The following is a 16,116-nucleotide window of genomic DNA, read 5'->3' as shown; positions in this document are numbered from 1 at the left end:
GCCGACCAGTAGAAGACCTCACAGATTGCTGTAGCTCAAGCAGCACCAGGAGGTTTGACAGTTACGTATGTTCCAAAGGCCAAGTCATATTGGAGTCTGGAGTGCTCCTCTCCTTGACTTGCTGCAACGGTACACCTCTTGAAGGCTGCGAGTGTTAACTGGAATGCTTCTGTGGTTGAATCATGGGGGTGTAATGTCCTGGCTGAACCAGTGTGTCAATCAGTCGGCCAGCCAGCTCCAGCAGCGTCGCCCCCGACATAGTCCACAACTTTCCCTGGGCGGTTGGACATTTCAGAGAAACGTATTCATCTCGGATTGTTGCTATAAACACAGCCGTAGCAACGAGCACAGCAGTCGAAGTTAGCGCTCGGCTCAGTTGGAAGAGCGTGAGGCAAACGTGCTATGGAGTCTCGTCCTGGTTGTGGTCTTGGTGGGGTGAATGCGGCTTCTTAGTTTCTCAATAAATGTATGTACCGTCAATAAAGCTGCTAAATACATTTGACTTGCTGCTAAGAACTTTATTTATTCCACTCAATCCGCTTTGTTTATATAGCACATTTTATAAACACAGTTTCCAAAGTGCTGTACGGTCTAGTAAAAGAAAAAGTCTAAATAAAATACAATAAATAAAGGTACAAATTGAATTTAATCCAAAACTAAAAAATCAAATAAGAAATAAAATTATTACAATTATTATTTTTTATTATTTGTATTATTATTTTATTATTTTTTTTTATATAAATTATTAAAAATGAATATATTAAAAACAAGAAGCACAGCAATAAAAGTCTAAAAAATAAAAACAATTCAAATAAAAAAGAAATAAAAGACACAGGACCATACGACTCACTCCGAGTTAAAAGCCAGAAAATAAAAGTGGCTTTTAAGACAAGACTTAAAGCTTTCGATGTTGGGGGGGGGGGTTCCATAGCTTGGGGCCGACCACAAAAAAGGTCTCGACTCGGTCTCCCTTGGTCTTAAGTCTCGTCTTAGGCACCATTCATTCAACGTCTTGAAAACAAACAATAAAATCTTAAAATCAATCTTAAAGCGAACAGGCAACCAAAGCCGGGAGGCCAGAATTGGGGTGATGTGCTCCCCCCTTTTGGTTCCTGTTAAATGCCGTGCCACAGAGTTCTGGACTAACTGTAAGCGGGAGAGAGACTTTTGGCTATTTTATTTATATTTATATTTATTTTATTTATTTTATTTATATTTCTTTTTTATTTATTTTGGCTATTTATTTTATTTATATTATTTATATTTCTTTTTTATTTTGACTATTTATCCTCGTTCAATCAATATTTAGTTGCTAACATGAATTTGTGGAATTGAATATAGTTATGAAAATAGAGCATTAAAAATAATGCAACCAAAGTATTGCTGAATTTCCTTTTTATTATTTTCTAACACAGCATGACCAACAATATTGTTTAACAAATTGTTTTGTCGGGTCTCTAATCCAATAAAAGTCCATTCAATCTTAACAAACTCATGTTTGTTTTTACAAACTTTTGTAGCGATTGAAGCTATCCTAGGAATGTTTAAGTCTAGCCAACCTTTGGGTCAAACTCGGGTTTAATCGTGGCGTCTTTGTCAGACAAATAATATCATGGCGGACATGTTTTCTCGAATGTCCACACTTTTGAGTGCAGCAGTTGAGGACTAGAAGCGTTAGCTTGCTTGTTACTTTAAGCGTTTATGGGAAAGACAACTGCATTGCGTACGGGTCAGGGTGCCGTGCGGCAGCTTGGAATGCAGTGGAGGCGTTTGGGGCGCAGGCAGGGGACCGTAATCCTGTTAGGACCCCGGCTGTGGATGACGTCAATCTCATGTAGCCATTATCAAGAGATCAGGAGGGAATTTAAGAAGAGTGGAAACCAATTCTATTATCATGTCAGAAATCTAATGTGCATAGTATGTGATCCTTCATGACTGATTCCCGGTTTGATTCCGTCTACAGACTGCGAGCATCTCATACGCAGGATGTTGGTCCTGGACCCATCGAAGCGTCTCTCCGTGGCCCAGATCAAAGAGCACAAGTGGATGGCCATCGATGTTCCGGTGCAGCGGCCCGTTCTCTACCAGCCGCCAGCACCTACTGAGGCGGGCGAGGCGGGCGTAGGCGAGTACAGCGAGCAAGTCCTTCGCTTAATGCACAGCCTTGGCATCGACCAGCACAAGACTCTGGAGGTAATGCATCATCAGATTCTTCATATGCTTGCAAAATGTTTTCATTCGGGATGTCTGATGACTCTTGGAAGGTTTTTAGCAAGAAACTAAAATACAGTAACACATCTTTATTAGCCTTCCTCCATTTTTACTACATTTTAAAATGGTCTGGTTGAAATGATGACCACTGTATTGTTAGGGTGGGTTTGGACCCGGTTATAATAATATGACTAGAAAGCAATATTTTGAGCCACAACTGAAATCATAAGTGTACAATTAGCCAACACAATGACAACCAGCTCCTCTTCTACAGCAGCTACAATAACCAAGCTTGTGGGTTAACACAGGTTAGAATACAATTTTAAAAAATTGAGTTGTGGACTCCTATAGAGCAGCTACACACAATAACCAAGCTTGAGTGGGTTAACACAGGTTAGAATACAATTTAAAAAAATTGAGTTGTGGACTCCTATAGAGCAGCTACACACAATAACCAAGCTTGAGTGGGTTAACACAGGTTAGAATACAATAAAAACTATTATGCTCATTTTTCGACCCTTTTTTTGAGTTGTGGACTCCCATAGAGCAGCTACACACAATAACCAAGCTTGAGTGGGTTAACACAGGTTAGAATACAATAAAAACTATTGTGCTCATTTTTCGACCCTTTCTAAAAAACAATGTCCGGACATGTGACGTGAATTCACTCATTTGATTGGCTGATTTCACATTTCCAATTTGGATGATGGAAAGAATGTCAACAAGTACAGTGAACCAAGATCTGGACCTGTTCTGCTTTTTCATTTCACTTTATACTAAAGTTGTGTTGCTGAAAACAATAAGTTTTTCTACCTTTTCTTGACATGAATATATATGGGTCAAAATTCACCCCAACACCATACATGTTTCTTTAGTCATTCATACTCAAATGAGAAAATAAATCTAACTCATTGCTTTAAGAGATATGTTCTATATCCCTCAGTAATAGCCAATTAACAAAAGAACCTTCAATTTATGAATATGATTCTTTTGAGGTTGATTTGAGCATTTTTGTAAATAGAAATGGAGGGGTATAGTGACAAAAAAAGGCCTCCATGGCCACACCAAAAGTATTAAAAGCAACATTTTCATGGATGAGGAAGCCTAAGAAGGTAACCAAGACATGACAAGCTAATTTGATGCTAACTTATTGTTTTTAGTGGATTTTATAGCTCATTTAATACACGACCCGTTAGCATAAGAGATGCTAGCAGGAAGCTAACACAAGAGGAAGGTTAATCTTACATATAGAATGTCTATAAGTATAATATATTAGTATGACAGTAGTCTTGTATAGTGGGAAAAACTACAGAGAACAAAATGCCAACTTTGCTGGAACATTTTAGAAACATCTTGAAATCAAGTCTTGGTGCAGTATTGTCAAATGTAGTCAAATATAATGAGAGTAACGACTTGGGACAAAGGTCACAGGTCCATATATCCACCATCATATATGGTGAAACGTACAGCTGTAAATTATATCTTGTAAAAGTTGGCGAAACCCAACAATCCATGACAAAGGTGGTCGGTTTCAAACAATACATTGAAATACCTTTTCGTTTTTTGGATATTTATCTTTCCCCTGAAAGTCCCGATTTTGTTGGTTTGGCATCTTTGGACTCGCTAACCACTTCGTACTCCGTTTTGTTTGGTCGTCAAATGAAGCATTAACATTGTGGTATTGAATGCAACTCTGCTAGTACTACCCCAAACGGCCTTAAATTCTTGTCAAATTCTGTGCACATTATGATCAAATGTTTATCAATTTCTATTCTGTTCAATTTCTTGTCCCTCAGTCCCTGCAGAACAAAAGCTACAACCACTTTGCTGCCATCTACTACTTGCTGGTGGAACGTCTCAAGGCCCACCGCTGCAGCTTCCCGGTGGACCAGCGGCTGGATGCCCGTCAGCGACGCCCCAGCACAATCGCCGAGCAGACCGTCGTCAAGGTAGCCAAAAAGCCCGTGCGTGTGATAATGCGAGTATGGATGATCAAAGCGCTGGTATTCACGCTCGCATCGAGCAGCAGGCTGAGCCGATCATCTGCTCTGCTTGATCTTTGCTTTTGCTTTATTTTCTGTCCTTAGCGACAAATATCCTTTCCTTTCATTCATTTAAAAGTGGAGAATCACAGCACCTCCATTTGACCATTTAACCCTTCGATGCACGAGTGACTGGACCCTCCACTCTTCCATAAGGGGATCAAAAATCACCCATACTAGAATCAATGCCTTTTTAGGACAACTTGGCCATTTTGGTTAGGAATAATCACTTGTATGATATTTAGTATTATATTTAGGACCACACAAGAATGATTTCATCCAGCATCTGTAAAATGAAACATTTTCATTATGAAGATATTTCAAGAAAACAACCTGACCGGGTCATTTTTGACCCACTTATGGAAGGTTGGGGTAGTAACACAAAAACTACAATTTCTTAAAATGTATAAAAGATAAGTTAAAAATGTCAATGGTATGATATCAAAAACATGTTTTTTGAGGAATACCTGGAATATGAAATGATAAAACATTTTCATTACGAAGATATTTCAAGAAAATGACCTGACCAGGTTTTCATTCTGCACCAAAGGGTTAAAGGAGACTCGCTGACCACTTTGTTCCCCTTCCCTCTCCGCAGTCCACCAGCAGTTCGGCCCAGGTGGGTTTGCTGCCCCAGGGGGTCCGCCTGCTGCGCTCACCTGCCGTGCCGCAAGCCACCTCTGATGGATTCACCTTTGCACAGCCTGCCTGTGCCCTTGAGCAGAGTTTCATGGCTGAGGACGTCAACACGCCTAAAGTAGGTTCAGTCAGAGACGCATGGCCGAGGTGGCGGCGACATGCACCACTTTGGACGCCCGCATGTGTGTGTGTGTGTGTGTGTGTGTGTGTGTGTGTGTGTGTGGTGTCCTTTGCATGCTCATCTTCTAACTTGACGGCTGAGGTTATGGGAAACGTAGTCATTCTAGTCGTTATGGTCCCGCCAAAGAATGTCCACAAACGTTATGTTGATGCGCTGTGACAGTGATTTGCTTTGATAGGCTCATTCACTGTGAGTCAGAGGTGTGTGTCCGTGTGGTGTGTGTGTATGCGGACCACGGTGTGCGTGTCAACCTGCCAGACTTCAGCTGACCGGCCGTCTTACGTAAGCTCCCAGCCGGCGCTAACATCAGACGGGACAGCTGCCGGTCCCGCGCATGTCTCTCATACATTCACGGACTTCTTTCCCCGTTCATCTGCGCCAACCAACGACCTTTTCCTGCTGGTGGGCTGTTATAGGACCCCGTGGGCGCACGCACACACACACACACACACACACACACACATGCAGTTGTCAATTATCATGCCCCAAAATGTCTTTTCCACCCCACTCCTGGCTCCCAACAAAATGTGATGTGTGTGAGCAGGGCGGTGTGCCGTTATGTAAGCGGTCCTGTGATGATGAGGTGACCGAATGTGCAGAGTGAACACACACGGATGGAGAGACCTCCTCCTCCTCCTCCTCCTCCTCCTCCTCCTCCTCCTCCTCCTCCTCCTCCTTCTCCTTCACTCCTTCCACCCGTGGCGTTATTTGATTTTTTTTTAGCTCTATTTGACTTATTCTGTGTTTATTCCCTCCTGATTGCAGATTACCAACAGGTCTTTGATAATGCTAATGCTAATGGTAATGCTAATGCTAATGCTAATGGTAATGCTAATGGTAATGGTAATGGTAATGGTTTAATTTCATTAGAACATGCATCAGATTCCAATTGAGTGCATCCCATAATCAGTTCCCAGTTCCACATGTCCAAAAGGAGTAGGAAGAAGCAAAGCTTATTAAATCCTACCCCTCCATCTGGTACTTTTACAATCACTAACTGTTACATTTGTTCACTTCCTGCTTTCCTAATATAATTGAAGTTATTTATTTATTCATTTTTTAAATTTTAATTTCTTGTCCCGTACCAAAGTACGAGGTGATATGACCATACAATGACATAATGTAGGCGGCATTATGAATTATCCTTACTGACCCTTTTTGCGGTGTGCGCATGAGTATGAGGCTGTTGAGTAACAACATTCCCGATCCCAGCTCACTAGTGAAAGCAGATGGAGGAATTGGGCAAAGTTGCTCCCTCTAGACTGACACCAGGGTCTTATTGCACCAACTCATGCACAAACTTTTGATGGTATGTGTCAATCAAAACTCATTTCCTGTCTCCGCCTACCTGTCTGCACACCCTCCGCACTCCCACTGAGGGGACAGCAAGCCTCCTTTTGCAAGACACAATCAATAGCCAATGTATTGCACAATTGATACTATTTACATGATATGATATTATTTGGATATGTATGTATATGATATAATATTATTTCTATATGTATAAGTGAGAAGAATAAAGGCTGGTTCCAAACTATTCTGCTCCTATTTCAGGTGAACGGCTGCCTACTGGACCCCCTGCCTCCCCCCACTGTACTCCGTAAGTCCTCCGCCTCGTCGCCTAGCAACATGATGGAGACGTCGATTGATGAGGGCGTCGAGACCGAGGAGCCCGACGCGGAGGAGGATGCGCCCCACCTGCTCCTGGCCTATCGGACGGCTCGCTTCGGCCAAAGGCGACACACCCTCTCCGAGGTCACCAACCAGCCGGGAACGTCGACGCAGGGTTGGACGTCAGCTTATCCAGCACAACCTCAGGTTCCCAACAATGCATTGAAACAGCCTTTATACGCCCCCCCCCAGGGAAATTCTTCGCCTTGGGACACAACCCCTCCATGGGTAGCGTGGACTCCGACATGGGCTACGACATGGGCTCCATGCAAAGCGACCTCGGCCTGCTGGAGGATCCCCCGTCACTCGGTGAGGTGGTACTGGCCAACAGCGCGGCCTCCCGTGTCCCCACGCCGTCATTCCTGAGCGCCCGGCCCGCCAACCTGGCCATGGCCGCCATCACCTCACAGCACAGGGAGACCCACAACCGCTCGCCCATCAGCTTCAGAGAAGGACGCCGAGCCTCTGACACCTCGCTCACGCAAGGTCGGGAAGTCGCTCTTTTTGGTTCTTTCCACCATCTTTGACACACTTCTTGTTGTTGTTACGATTCCACGCACCGCAAGCCCCCCCCCCCCTCCCCCATCTCCTCTGATGACGCTGATTCACAGCATGAATCACAGCCAGATATTTGAAGGTTTCAGCCCACATATGTCGCCATCTTCCCTTTTCTCCCAACCTCACTTTCACTTTTATCTTTGTCTCTCTGGACCGTACAATAATTATACATGCAATAAATTAAAATAAAACATTTGATTTAAGTGACTGGACCCTCCACTCTTCCATAAGTGGCCCAAAAATCACCCATACTAGAATCAATGCCTTTTTAGGACAATTTGGCCATTTCATTATGAAGATATTTCAAGAAAACAACCTGACCGGGTCATTTTTGACCCACTTATGGAAGGTTGGGGTAGTAACACAAAAACTACAATTTCTTAAAATGTATAAAAGGTAAGTTAAAAATGTGAATGGCATGATATCAAAAATATGTTTCAAGAAAACAACCTGACCAGGTCATTTTTGACCCAGATTTCTTAAAATGTCTTAAAATGTATAAAAGTTAAGTTAAAACGTGAACGGCATGATATCAAAAACCTTGGCCAAGCTAATTGCGGGGGAAATGTTCAACGTCTACCTGCTTCACTTGATACCACTGTGCACTCCCACTTGCTGGTGCATTTATTTCATTCATTTTAATCCTCTTTGGGGGGGGGGGGGGGGGGGGGGGAGAGAGAGAGAGAGAGAGAGCGTTGATGTTGACGCGGCGGATTCTTTTGCGTCAGACGGCTGAGTCGGGTTGGAAATGCCTCCCACCACCACAGTGAGTCAGGTCCTATGGTTCACAGGCACAGCTCGTCACCACTGGATGGGTCCTATCACACACACGCAAATACGAGATCAATCCAGTATACGCGGTCACAAGCGCACACGCCGACGCACGCTGACGTACATCCCATCACACGTCAGAAGCCTGGTAAAAATAGCCTGATGACATATTTAATATTCTTCATGTTTTGCACAGGTTTGGTTGCCTTTCGACAGCACCTCCAGAACTTGGCTCGGACCAAAGGCATCCTGGAGCTGAACAAAGTCCAAATGCTGGTGGAGCAGATGGGCTCCGGGGAAGGGGCCGCCATGGGCCCGCCGGGACCCCAACATCACTTGCACAACCTCCTGGAGGTCAGTCCCCGCATCGTCCCTTGATAGCCGCCGAGCGAGCCTTGCTCTGTTTTGTCCACAAATGTAAAAAACCAAAAGCGGGCACCCTGTCTGTTGTGTAACCCCTGGAGAGCCAGCCAACTGCGGCTTGTTTACTGTGTCTCGTCCCCTCGGGGCCCGCTGGAGCCCGCTGGAGCCGGGGCCAAAGTGAATGCGGCCATTGTTGGAGTCGGTCACACTTCGCCGTGGCCCAGACGAGCGTTCCAATCACAAGCACCAAATCGGTCACGGGCTTTCCAGTCAACGCAAACACACCAAGAATACCACAATTGATAGACAAGGCTTGTTCCCATCTTTCATAATGCAATATTTCATAATGCAATATTTCATAATGCAATAACAGCCCTCTTTTAATAAGCTCTCGTTCTATTGAACTCCTGTGTAATCCCTGTGGACCGTACCATTTAGCCAAAGGCATCTGGCTCATCGCTCAACACAAAAGCGTTTTGGCAGCGCCCGGCGTGGCTAATCCACTTAGCTCACGCCATGAAGCGCCCCCATCCAGGGGCTTTATTGACCCGTAGACGTAGACCTGCTGCCTTCTCACATCCCGTGTTTGTGTTGGAAGGGCGAGGCGTCCAAGCAACAGGAGGGCCCCGCTTTGTACCCAGGGGGGCCACAGACCCCCCTCCTGTCACGCAGGCAGAGTTTGGAGACGCACTTCCTCAGCCATCATCTGCAGGTACGCTAGTTGCTAACGCTAATTTCATTCTGGAATCATTCGTCTTCCCTACACTTTTTGGACAACTCCGTGACTCTGTAAATTTAAGTATCCAGTAGTAGCCAAGTGTCCAAGGAAGTAGCCAAGTGTCCAAAGGAAGTGTCCAAGTGTCCAAGGATGTATCCAAGTGTCCAAGGAAGTAGCCAAGTGTCCAAGGAAGTATCCAAGTGTCCAAAGGAAGTGTCCAAGTGTCCAAAGGAAGTGTCCAAGTGTCCAAAGGAAGTAGCCAAGTGTCCAAGGAAGTATCCAAGTGTCCAAGGAAGTATCCAAGTGTCCAAAGGAAGTGTCCAAGTGTCCGAAGGAAGTGTCCAAGTGTCCAAGTGTCCAAAGGAAGTATCCAAGTGTCCAAGTGTCCAAAGGAAGTGTCCGAAAGCAAGTGTCCGAGTGTCCAAAGGAAGTGTCCAAAGGAAGTGTCCAAGTGTCCGAAAGCGAGTGTCCAAAGGAAGTGTCCATGTGTCCGAGAGCAAGTATCCAAGTGTCCAAAGCAAGTGTCCATGTGTCCGAGAGCAAGTATCCAAGTGTCCAAAGCAAGTGTCCATGTGTCCGAGAGCAAGTGTCCAAGTGTCCAAAGCAAGTGTCCATGTGTCCGAGAGCAAGTATCCAAGTGTCCAAAGCAAGTGTCCAAAGGAAGTGTCCGAAGCAAGTGTCCAAAGGAAGTGTCCAAGTCTCTGAAGCAAGTGTCCAAAGGAAGTATCCAAGTGTCCAAAGGAAGTGTCCAAGTGTCCAAAGGAAGTGTCCAAAGGAAGTGTCCGAAAGCAAGTATCCAAGTGTCCGAGAGCAAGTGTCCAAAAGAAGTGTCCAAAGGAAGTGTCCGAAGCAAGTGTCCAAAGGAGGTGTCCAAGTCTCTGAAGCAAGTGTCCAAAGCAAGTGTCCGAAGCAAGTGTCGAAGTGTCCAAGTGTCCAAAGGAAGTGTCCAAGTCTCTGAAGCAAGTGTCCGAAGCAGGTGTCCAAAGGAGGTGTCCAAAGCAAGTGTCCAAGTGTCCAAAGGAGGTGTCCAAGTGTCCAAAGGAAGTATCCAAGTCTCTGAAGCAAGTGTCCAAAGCAAGTGTCCAAGTGTCCAAGTGAAGCCACTATATTCCAGTTGTTGAGGACAGCTGCTTTCCCGAGACGGGATCCAGTGTCAGTGGTTGGACACGTGTTTCTTGTCCCAATCCTGAAGAAACTCCGTCAAGTCGGTGGCCATGTTTTCACCCGTGTCTTCCTGCGGGAATAAGACGTTGTGGGGACAGGAGGACTCCAAAGTCCAGTCGTTGTTTATGTAGTGGAGCGTGAGGCCAACATCCTGTATGGTCCAGGCGCTTGGCTACTTCACATGTTTGTAGTACATCCAGACCACTTCCACACTGTAGCGGTACCTCCCGTTTAGCAGCAATGGTGGACAAAAGGTGACATATGGAAATGCAGTCGTAATTTGTGATGTTTTTCCGTCCAGCAGACGAGCGTTTTGGCCAACAGTCCAGCAAGCTGCCAAATGTTCTGCAAGGACTCTCCTCGAAGTCTGGAGCAGCAACTGCAAGAACACAGGTAAAGTCCTCTTTGATGGGCCGTTATCTTGCAATTGGTCTTCGTTTCCATCTGGATGGCATGCTAACTGTATTCAGTGGACAGTATTCCAAGGATGGGGAAAAGATAAGGCGGGAACGTCTGTCCTCGCATGTAACCGAGGTGTGTCCTCCTCACAGACTCAACCAGAAGAGGATGTACCTGCAGCAGTCCCAGGGTCTGGGTCTGCAGGTCTACTTCAACCAGATGCAGATTGCCGAAGGATCCTACCCGGCAGGGGGCCCCGCTTTGGACCCGGCGGCCTCCCAGAACCCCGCCCAGGTTCCCCCAATGGCGGCCCAAACTCAACCTCAGCAACCGGGCGGCCAACAAGCCTCTTCGACGTACCCCCACTGCCTGACCCCCCTCATGGAGCCGAGCGAGGGTTCGGTTTTCGACCCCTACATGAGCCACCACCACTACACCCAGCACCAGCCCCCTGGCCCCCACCTTCAGCACCCCCACCACCAGCAGCCTCACGATGGGTACTGCTACCCTGTAGAGCAACGGGTCTCGGGCCTCTCCGCCGAAGCCCCGCCCCCTGGCGCCCAGTACGAGTACCCCTTGGACCTTGGGCTGATCCCCGCATCCTCAGTGAGGGAGGCGGGGTCCGGGCCCGGCGCATCGGACGCCGAGCGCGGCCAGCGGGATGGATTGGTTCTATCGGAGCTGCAGAACCCGCTCCTGGACGGCGAGATGATGGAGACGGTGGACTCGCAGCACGGCTTTGTGTTGGTCAACTGAGGCCTCCGAGCCGGAAGAAGGAAACGGCGGTGAGGGCGGTGAGGGCGGGGAGGGCGCGGAGGGCGCGGTCTCGATTCTCGTACGACGAATAGAATTCCCTAGAACCTCGGAAACCCAAACTTCCCTTTCTTAGCTTACCTCCTTTATCACCCTCCACGGAGCGAGGGCGGGGGAGCGAGTGCCTGTCTCCGTGACGACGGCGACGGGCTTTGGAAGCGGACTCTTTTGGGACGGACCGGCAAAGCAAAAGCACAAAAAGGCTGGCATCGGAAATAAAACCCCTTCAACAACGAGACGAGGAGAACGCGTCCCTCGTTTATCACGCCAGCGCAAATCCAAGCGTCTACCGACAACGCTAACTGCTAAGGATTGGAACAATACGTGCACAGTATTTGGCAGGAAGCAACTGTTCTATCGGCTCTTCTAACTACTGAACCGAGTGGTACACTACTGAACGCGTCGGGCAGCTGCTTGATCCAAGGAGCGCTTGATTTGTGTCCCGGGATAAACGGGGTTCTACTTTTATGTGGCAATACTGAAGCAATATTCATCCTCGTGGAGCGCCGTGGAGCGCTCGGCTGATTGGCTCCGGAGCTGGAGTGCGTGGTTTTGGTTTGCACACGTCGGCAATAACGTCACATGACCAGCCGAGTGTCAACATCCGTGACTGAAGACCACACAGGCTTTTTTTTCGAATGAATGTAAAGGAATGACGTGACCTTGCGACGGCGAAGGTCAAAGATCTTTCCTTTTCTTGGTTCTTCAGCGGCACGCAGACTGCGATGAGTCCCGTTTGAAGTATCTTCCCTGCAGGCCGGCCAAGGTCACGTGACTTTCTATTCCGCCGGGAACGGGACATTGTCCAAGAAGGGGGGGGGGCACCAACTGTAGCAGCAAGTCAACACTTCAAGGTCGCGTCCAAGCCGCTTTTCATTCACGGAAAATAGAAAATACACATTTGCCAAGGAGTATTACGCCATGTGGAAAAATGATACATACTATAAATACCCGTTGTTGAGGAAATAAAGTCCTCATTTTAGTCGTAGTCAGATATAAGATTTTTTTTTTTTAAATATTGCCTTTTTTCAACTACATTCTTGTAAAATTTACCTTATTTTGTTTGCACCCCCCCCCCCCTTCCGGCTTCAGTTGGCGAACTTAAGTAAGCCACTTAAGTAAACAGTTCGGCTTCTCAGAACAATATGCGTTCAAAAGAGTAATAATACATATACATTACAATAACGCCTCCTTTAACAACAGACCTCAGAGTGGCTCGGCGGTACTTCCTGTCCCATCGTATCCCAGCATGCTATTGTTCCTCGACACACAACAATTGACAATGTAATGCCGTGCGATTCTGAAGTCAGATTTCGTCGTCTTACAAAGAACGCTAAAATCATCACATAGCAAGTTAACACTCAAAAGTTAGATAAGACATATACAATGCAAGTACCGAGTACCAGTTTAAAATAAATACACAGCTATGTTTATTTCTTCCCATCATGCATTTCATTCAAAGCGGATTGGTTCAGCTGACTCTGTCCACCGGGGGGAGCCAGAGGAGCCTAATGTCCAAGTTCAGGAGGAAAGGTTTTACAGGAATAATGTTGTAATCATAAGTGACACAACAAAGTTATAATTTAAAATGTTTTAATAATTTAAAACATTTTTATTGTAATTTTTCCCCCATAGAAATTGTTTTTAGAAAGTCACATCACAACTAAATTCTTGTTAAATTATGACTTTTGCAACTTTTTAACCTTGTTTGAACGATGCTCCTTGTTGCTTATTTGACTTTTTATCACATCCTTATGTTACATAGCGATTAAAGTCGCAATTTTACCCCAATCATTTCATGAAGGTTAGCAATAATATGAATTTTATTTTTTTTTATGATTTTGTTTTCCTGGCGAACATCAAAGTCATCATTTTAGCAGAATAAAGTTGTAAAGGTTACAAGAAGATCGTACAAGGGGGAAAAAGTCATAATTTGACACGAATAATGTTGTCATTTTCACAAAATGTTTTAGTTTGACAAAAAGTTGTCAAAACGTCCATTTTTAGTATACAATGAAGACTTTTCCTTGTAACATGTCTACTTGTTTGGAATATTGGGACTTTTCCCATAAACTTTTCCTGTAAATGAAAAGCTTTTTATCGTAAAATCAAAACAATTCCAACTTTTTTCTCACACCGCAAGGAAAAAGTAGCCGTTTTGTGAGGAAACTTGTGAAAATGACAACTTTTGCTTCACCAAATTCTGACCATATTTGATTTCTTATTCAAAATTGGGACTTTTTAAAGAAGTCCTAAAAGTCGGACTTCTTTTTCTTCTTAAATCCTAACTTCCATCTTGTAGTATTCGGACATGACGGTATTTGTCTACTCATTTTCCGGCTGTATTAAAGTGTCAAAGCCACATGACTGGACATCATCCACTCTGTCAACCTGGTCCATGGAGATCTTTGCCAACAGGGAGGCTAAATGTAGCGACAGGTGAAAGAACCTACCACAGCCCAACTAATTTGAAAGTGAGTTGTGAGTGTGCCTTTGACTTTGCCCCCCCCCCTCCCCTCCCTCCAAAGCGAATAGAGCCGTGTTTAGTTTTTTATACAAAAGGTACAGAAAGCTCAGACGTTTACCAGTACGAGCCACCACCGCATTTCTTTCACTTTCACTTTCTTTACTTTGCGGCTCCGTGTCTGCACGTGGCAAACGTATCCTAGCAATATTTGTCTCTTGGTGAGGACTGAAACTAGTAGTAGTCATAATAGTAGTAGTAGTAGTACTGGAGGACGATGTGTTTCCTAGTACTTATCACATTTCACCCCCAATATGCCCCCCCCCCCCACCCCCAACAACAAATGGACTTTTATATTTCCTCTCATTGTTGTCGACCACACATAAGCTAACTTGCTGTTGAGATTAAAAGATTTATTGAACAAATTGCTGCTGCTTTCTGTCGTTTGTGTACAGTACACGACGCCAAGGTTGCCTTACAGTATCTTAGTACTCAGTACCTTAACATACCTCATCTTTGTCTCATAGATATCACACAACGGATGTCCTGTAACTTTTTACACATGAACCCCGATAAAAGTGACATGTTGATGATTGGCCCTGCTAAAGAAACAGAGTTGCCCGTTTAAGGACGCCACTCTGGGCTTTGATAAAAGCATCATTGGATTCCATTCTATTCTTTCATAAGCACATTAAGAATGTCAAAGACAGCATTTTTTCATCTTTGCAACATTGCACTGATGCATCCATGCTGCTGTTTGGAACTTGCCCTGACTCAAGTGGACAACATCTGGAACATCTGCGCTACAGCAGAGGGCCCCGCTTTGGCTGGCGATCATCCCAAGACCCGCGGCTGACCCGATGGCGCGACATCTCTTTTTTTAGGCTGTGACTTTTGGTAAATGGTCTTTCACTTGCTTAGCGCTTAGACTGTGTTTATTTACCTGCCGATGATGCAACCGGGGGTTCAGTGTCTTGCCCAACGATACTTTGACATGATCACAGCAGGACGGAGGATCCACCCACAACCTTCGGGTTGGAAGACGACCACTCTACCAGCTGAGCCACGCCACCCCCTGTTTATATTTAACTGTTGCCCTCTCCACGTCCACTGCAGCCTGGCCATCCTAGAAGGGGGATCGAGGACCCCCATCTGCGGCCCCTTCTAAAGGTTTCTTTAGATTCAGCTCACAGGATGTCGTCTATCATCTTCTGTTGCCTGCTTGTTAAGCACTTTGAGGCTCCTTTGTGATTAATGGCTATAAATGTATAACCTGACTTGACAGACATACATATATACATGTATTACATACATACATACATGTATTACATACACACAATAACATTCATACGTATACAGAAAAAATACACTCATACATGCATCCATACATACATACATACAACAACACATACATACACACATACATACATACATACAATGACGCATACACACACAAGTATGTGCATACATACATAATACGTTAGTATTATGTATGTATGTATTTATGTGTGTATGTATGTATTAGACATTATTAGACTTTCATATATTTTAGATTCATTACACAACTGAAGTAGTTCAAGCCTTACATACATACATAAATACACACTAATACATATATACATACGTATAAGTATATATATGTATACATACATACATACATACATACACTCATACATACAATAACATCCACACACTCATACGTACATACATACATACATACATACATACATACATGAGTGTGTACATACATACATACATACATGAGTGTGTACATACATACATACGTACATACATACATACATACATACATACATACATACATACATACATACATACATAAATGAGTATGTACATACATACATACATACATGAGTGTGTACATACATACATACATACATACATGAGTATGTACAACATACATACATACATGAGTATGTACAACATACATACATACATGAGTATGTACATACATACATACAAACGTACGTATATAAGTATGTACATATATACAAAAGTACGCACACGCACACGCACACACGTATGTACATACATGAGTATGTAAATGCATACATGCATACATGCATACATGCACACATACATACATGCATACATGCACACATAC

At 44.7% G+C, this 16,116-nt stretch overlaps 1 protein-coding gene across 5 annotated transcripts in view; it reads left to right on the top strand.

Moving 5' to 3' along the window:
• Positions 1–14,442, top strand: part of sik2b (salt-inducible kinase 2b) — a 46,522-nt gene extending 32,080 nt beyond the window's left edge. For 2 of the 5 annotated variants that reach the window (XM_058079466.1, XM_058079471.1), the window contains 9 exons: positions 1,964–2,193; positions 4,008–4,160; positions 4,852–5,010; positions 6,628–6,859; positions 6,937–7,230; positions 8,270–8,427; positions 9,035–9,148; positions 10,620–10,711; positions 10,870–14,442. In XM_058079466.1, coding sequence (XP_057935449.1) covers positions 1,964–2,193; positions 4,008–4,160; positions 4,852–5,010; positions 6,628–6,859; positions 6,937–7,230; positions 8,270–8,427; positions 9,035–9,148; positions 10,620–10,711; positions 10,870–11,473 — 2,036 coding nt within the window. In that variant the 3' untranslated portion in view covers positions 11,474–14,442. The remainder of the gene's footprint in view (positions 1–1,963; positions 2,194–4,007; positions 4,161–4,851; positions 5,011–6,627; positions 6,860–6,936; positions 7,231–8,269; positions 8,428–9,034; positions 9,149–10,619; positions 10,712–10,869) is intronic. The other 3 variants (XM_058079467.1, XM_058079470.1, XM_058079469.1) reach the window with 3 other exon arrangements.
• Positions 14,443–16,116: the final 1,674 nt, after the last annotated feature.

Source organism: Doryrhamphus excisus, chromosome 8 (genome assembly GCF_030265055.1).
Source record: "Doryrhamphus excisus isolate RoL2022-K1 chromosome 8, RoL_Dexc_1.0, whole genome shotgun sequence".
NCBI classification, from domain to species: domain Eukaryota; kingdom Metazoa; phylum Chordata; class Actinopteri; order Syngnathiformes; family Syngnathidae; genus Doryrhamphus; species Doryrhamphus excisus.
Note: the sequence above shows the minus strand (reverse complement) of the source record. Positions and strands in the feature narration are given on the sequence as shown.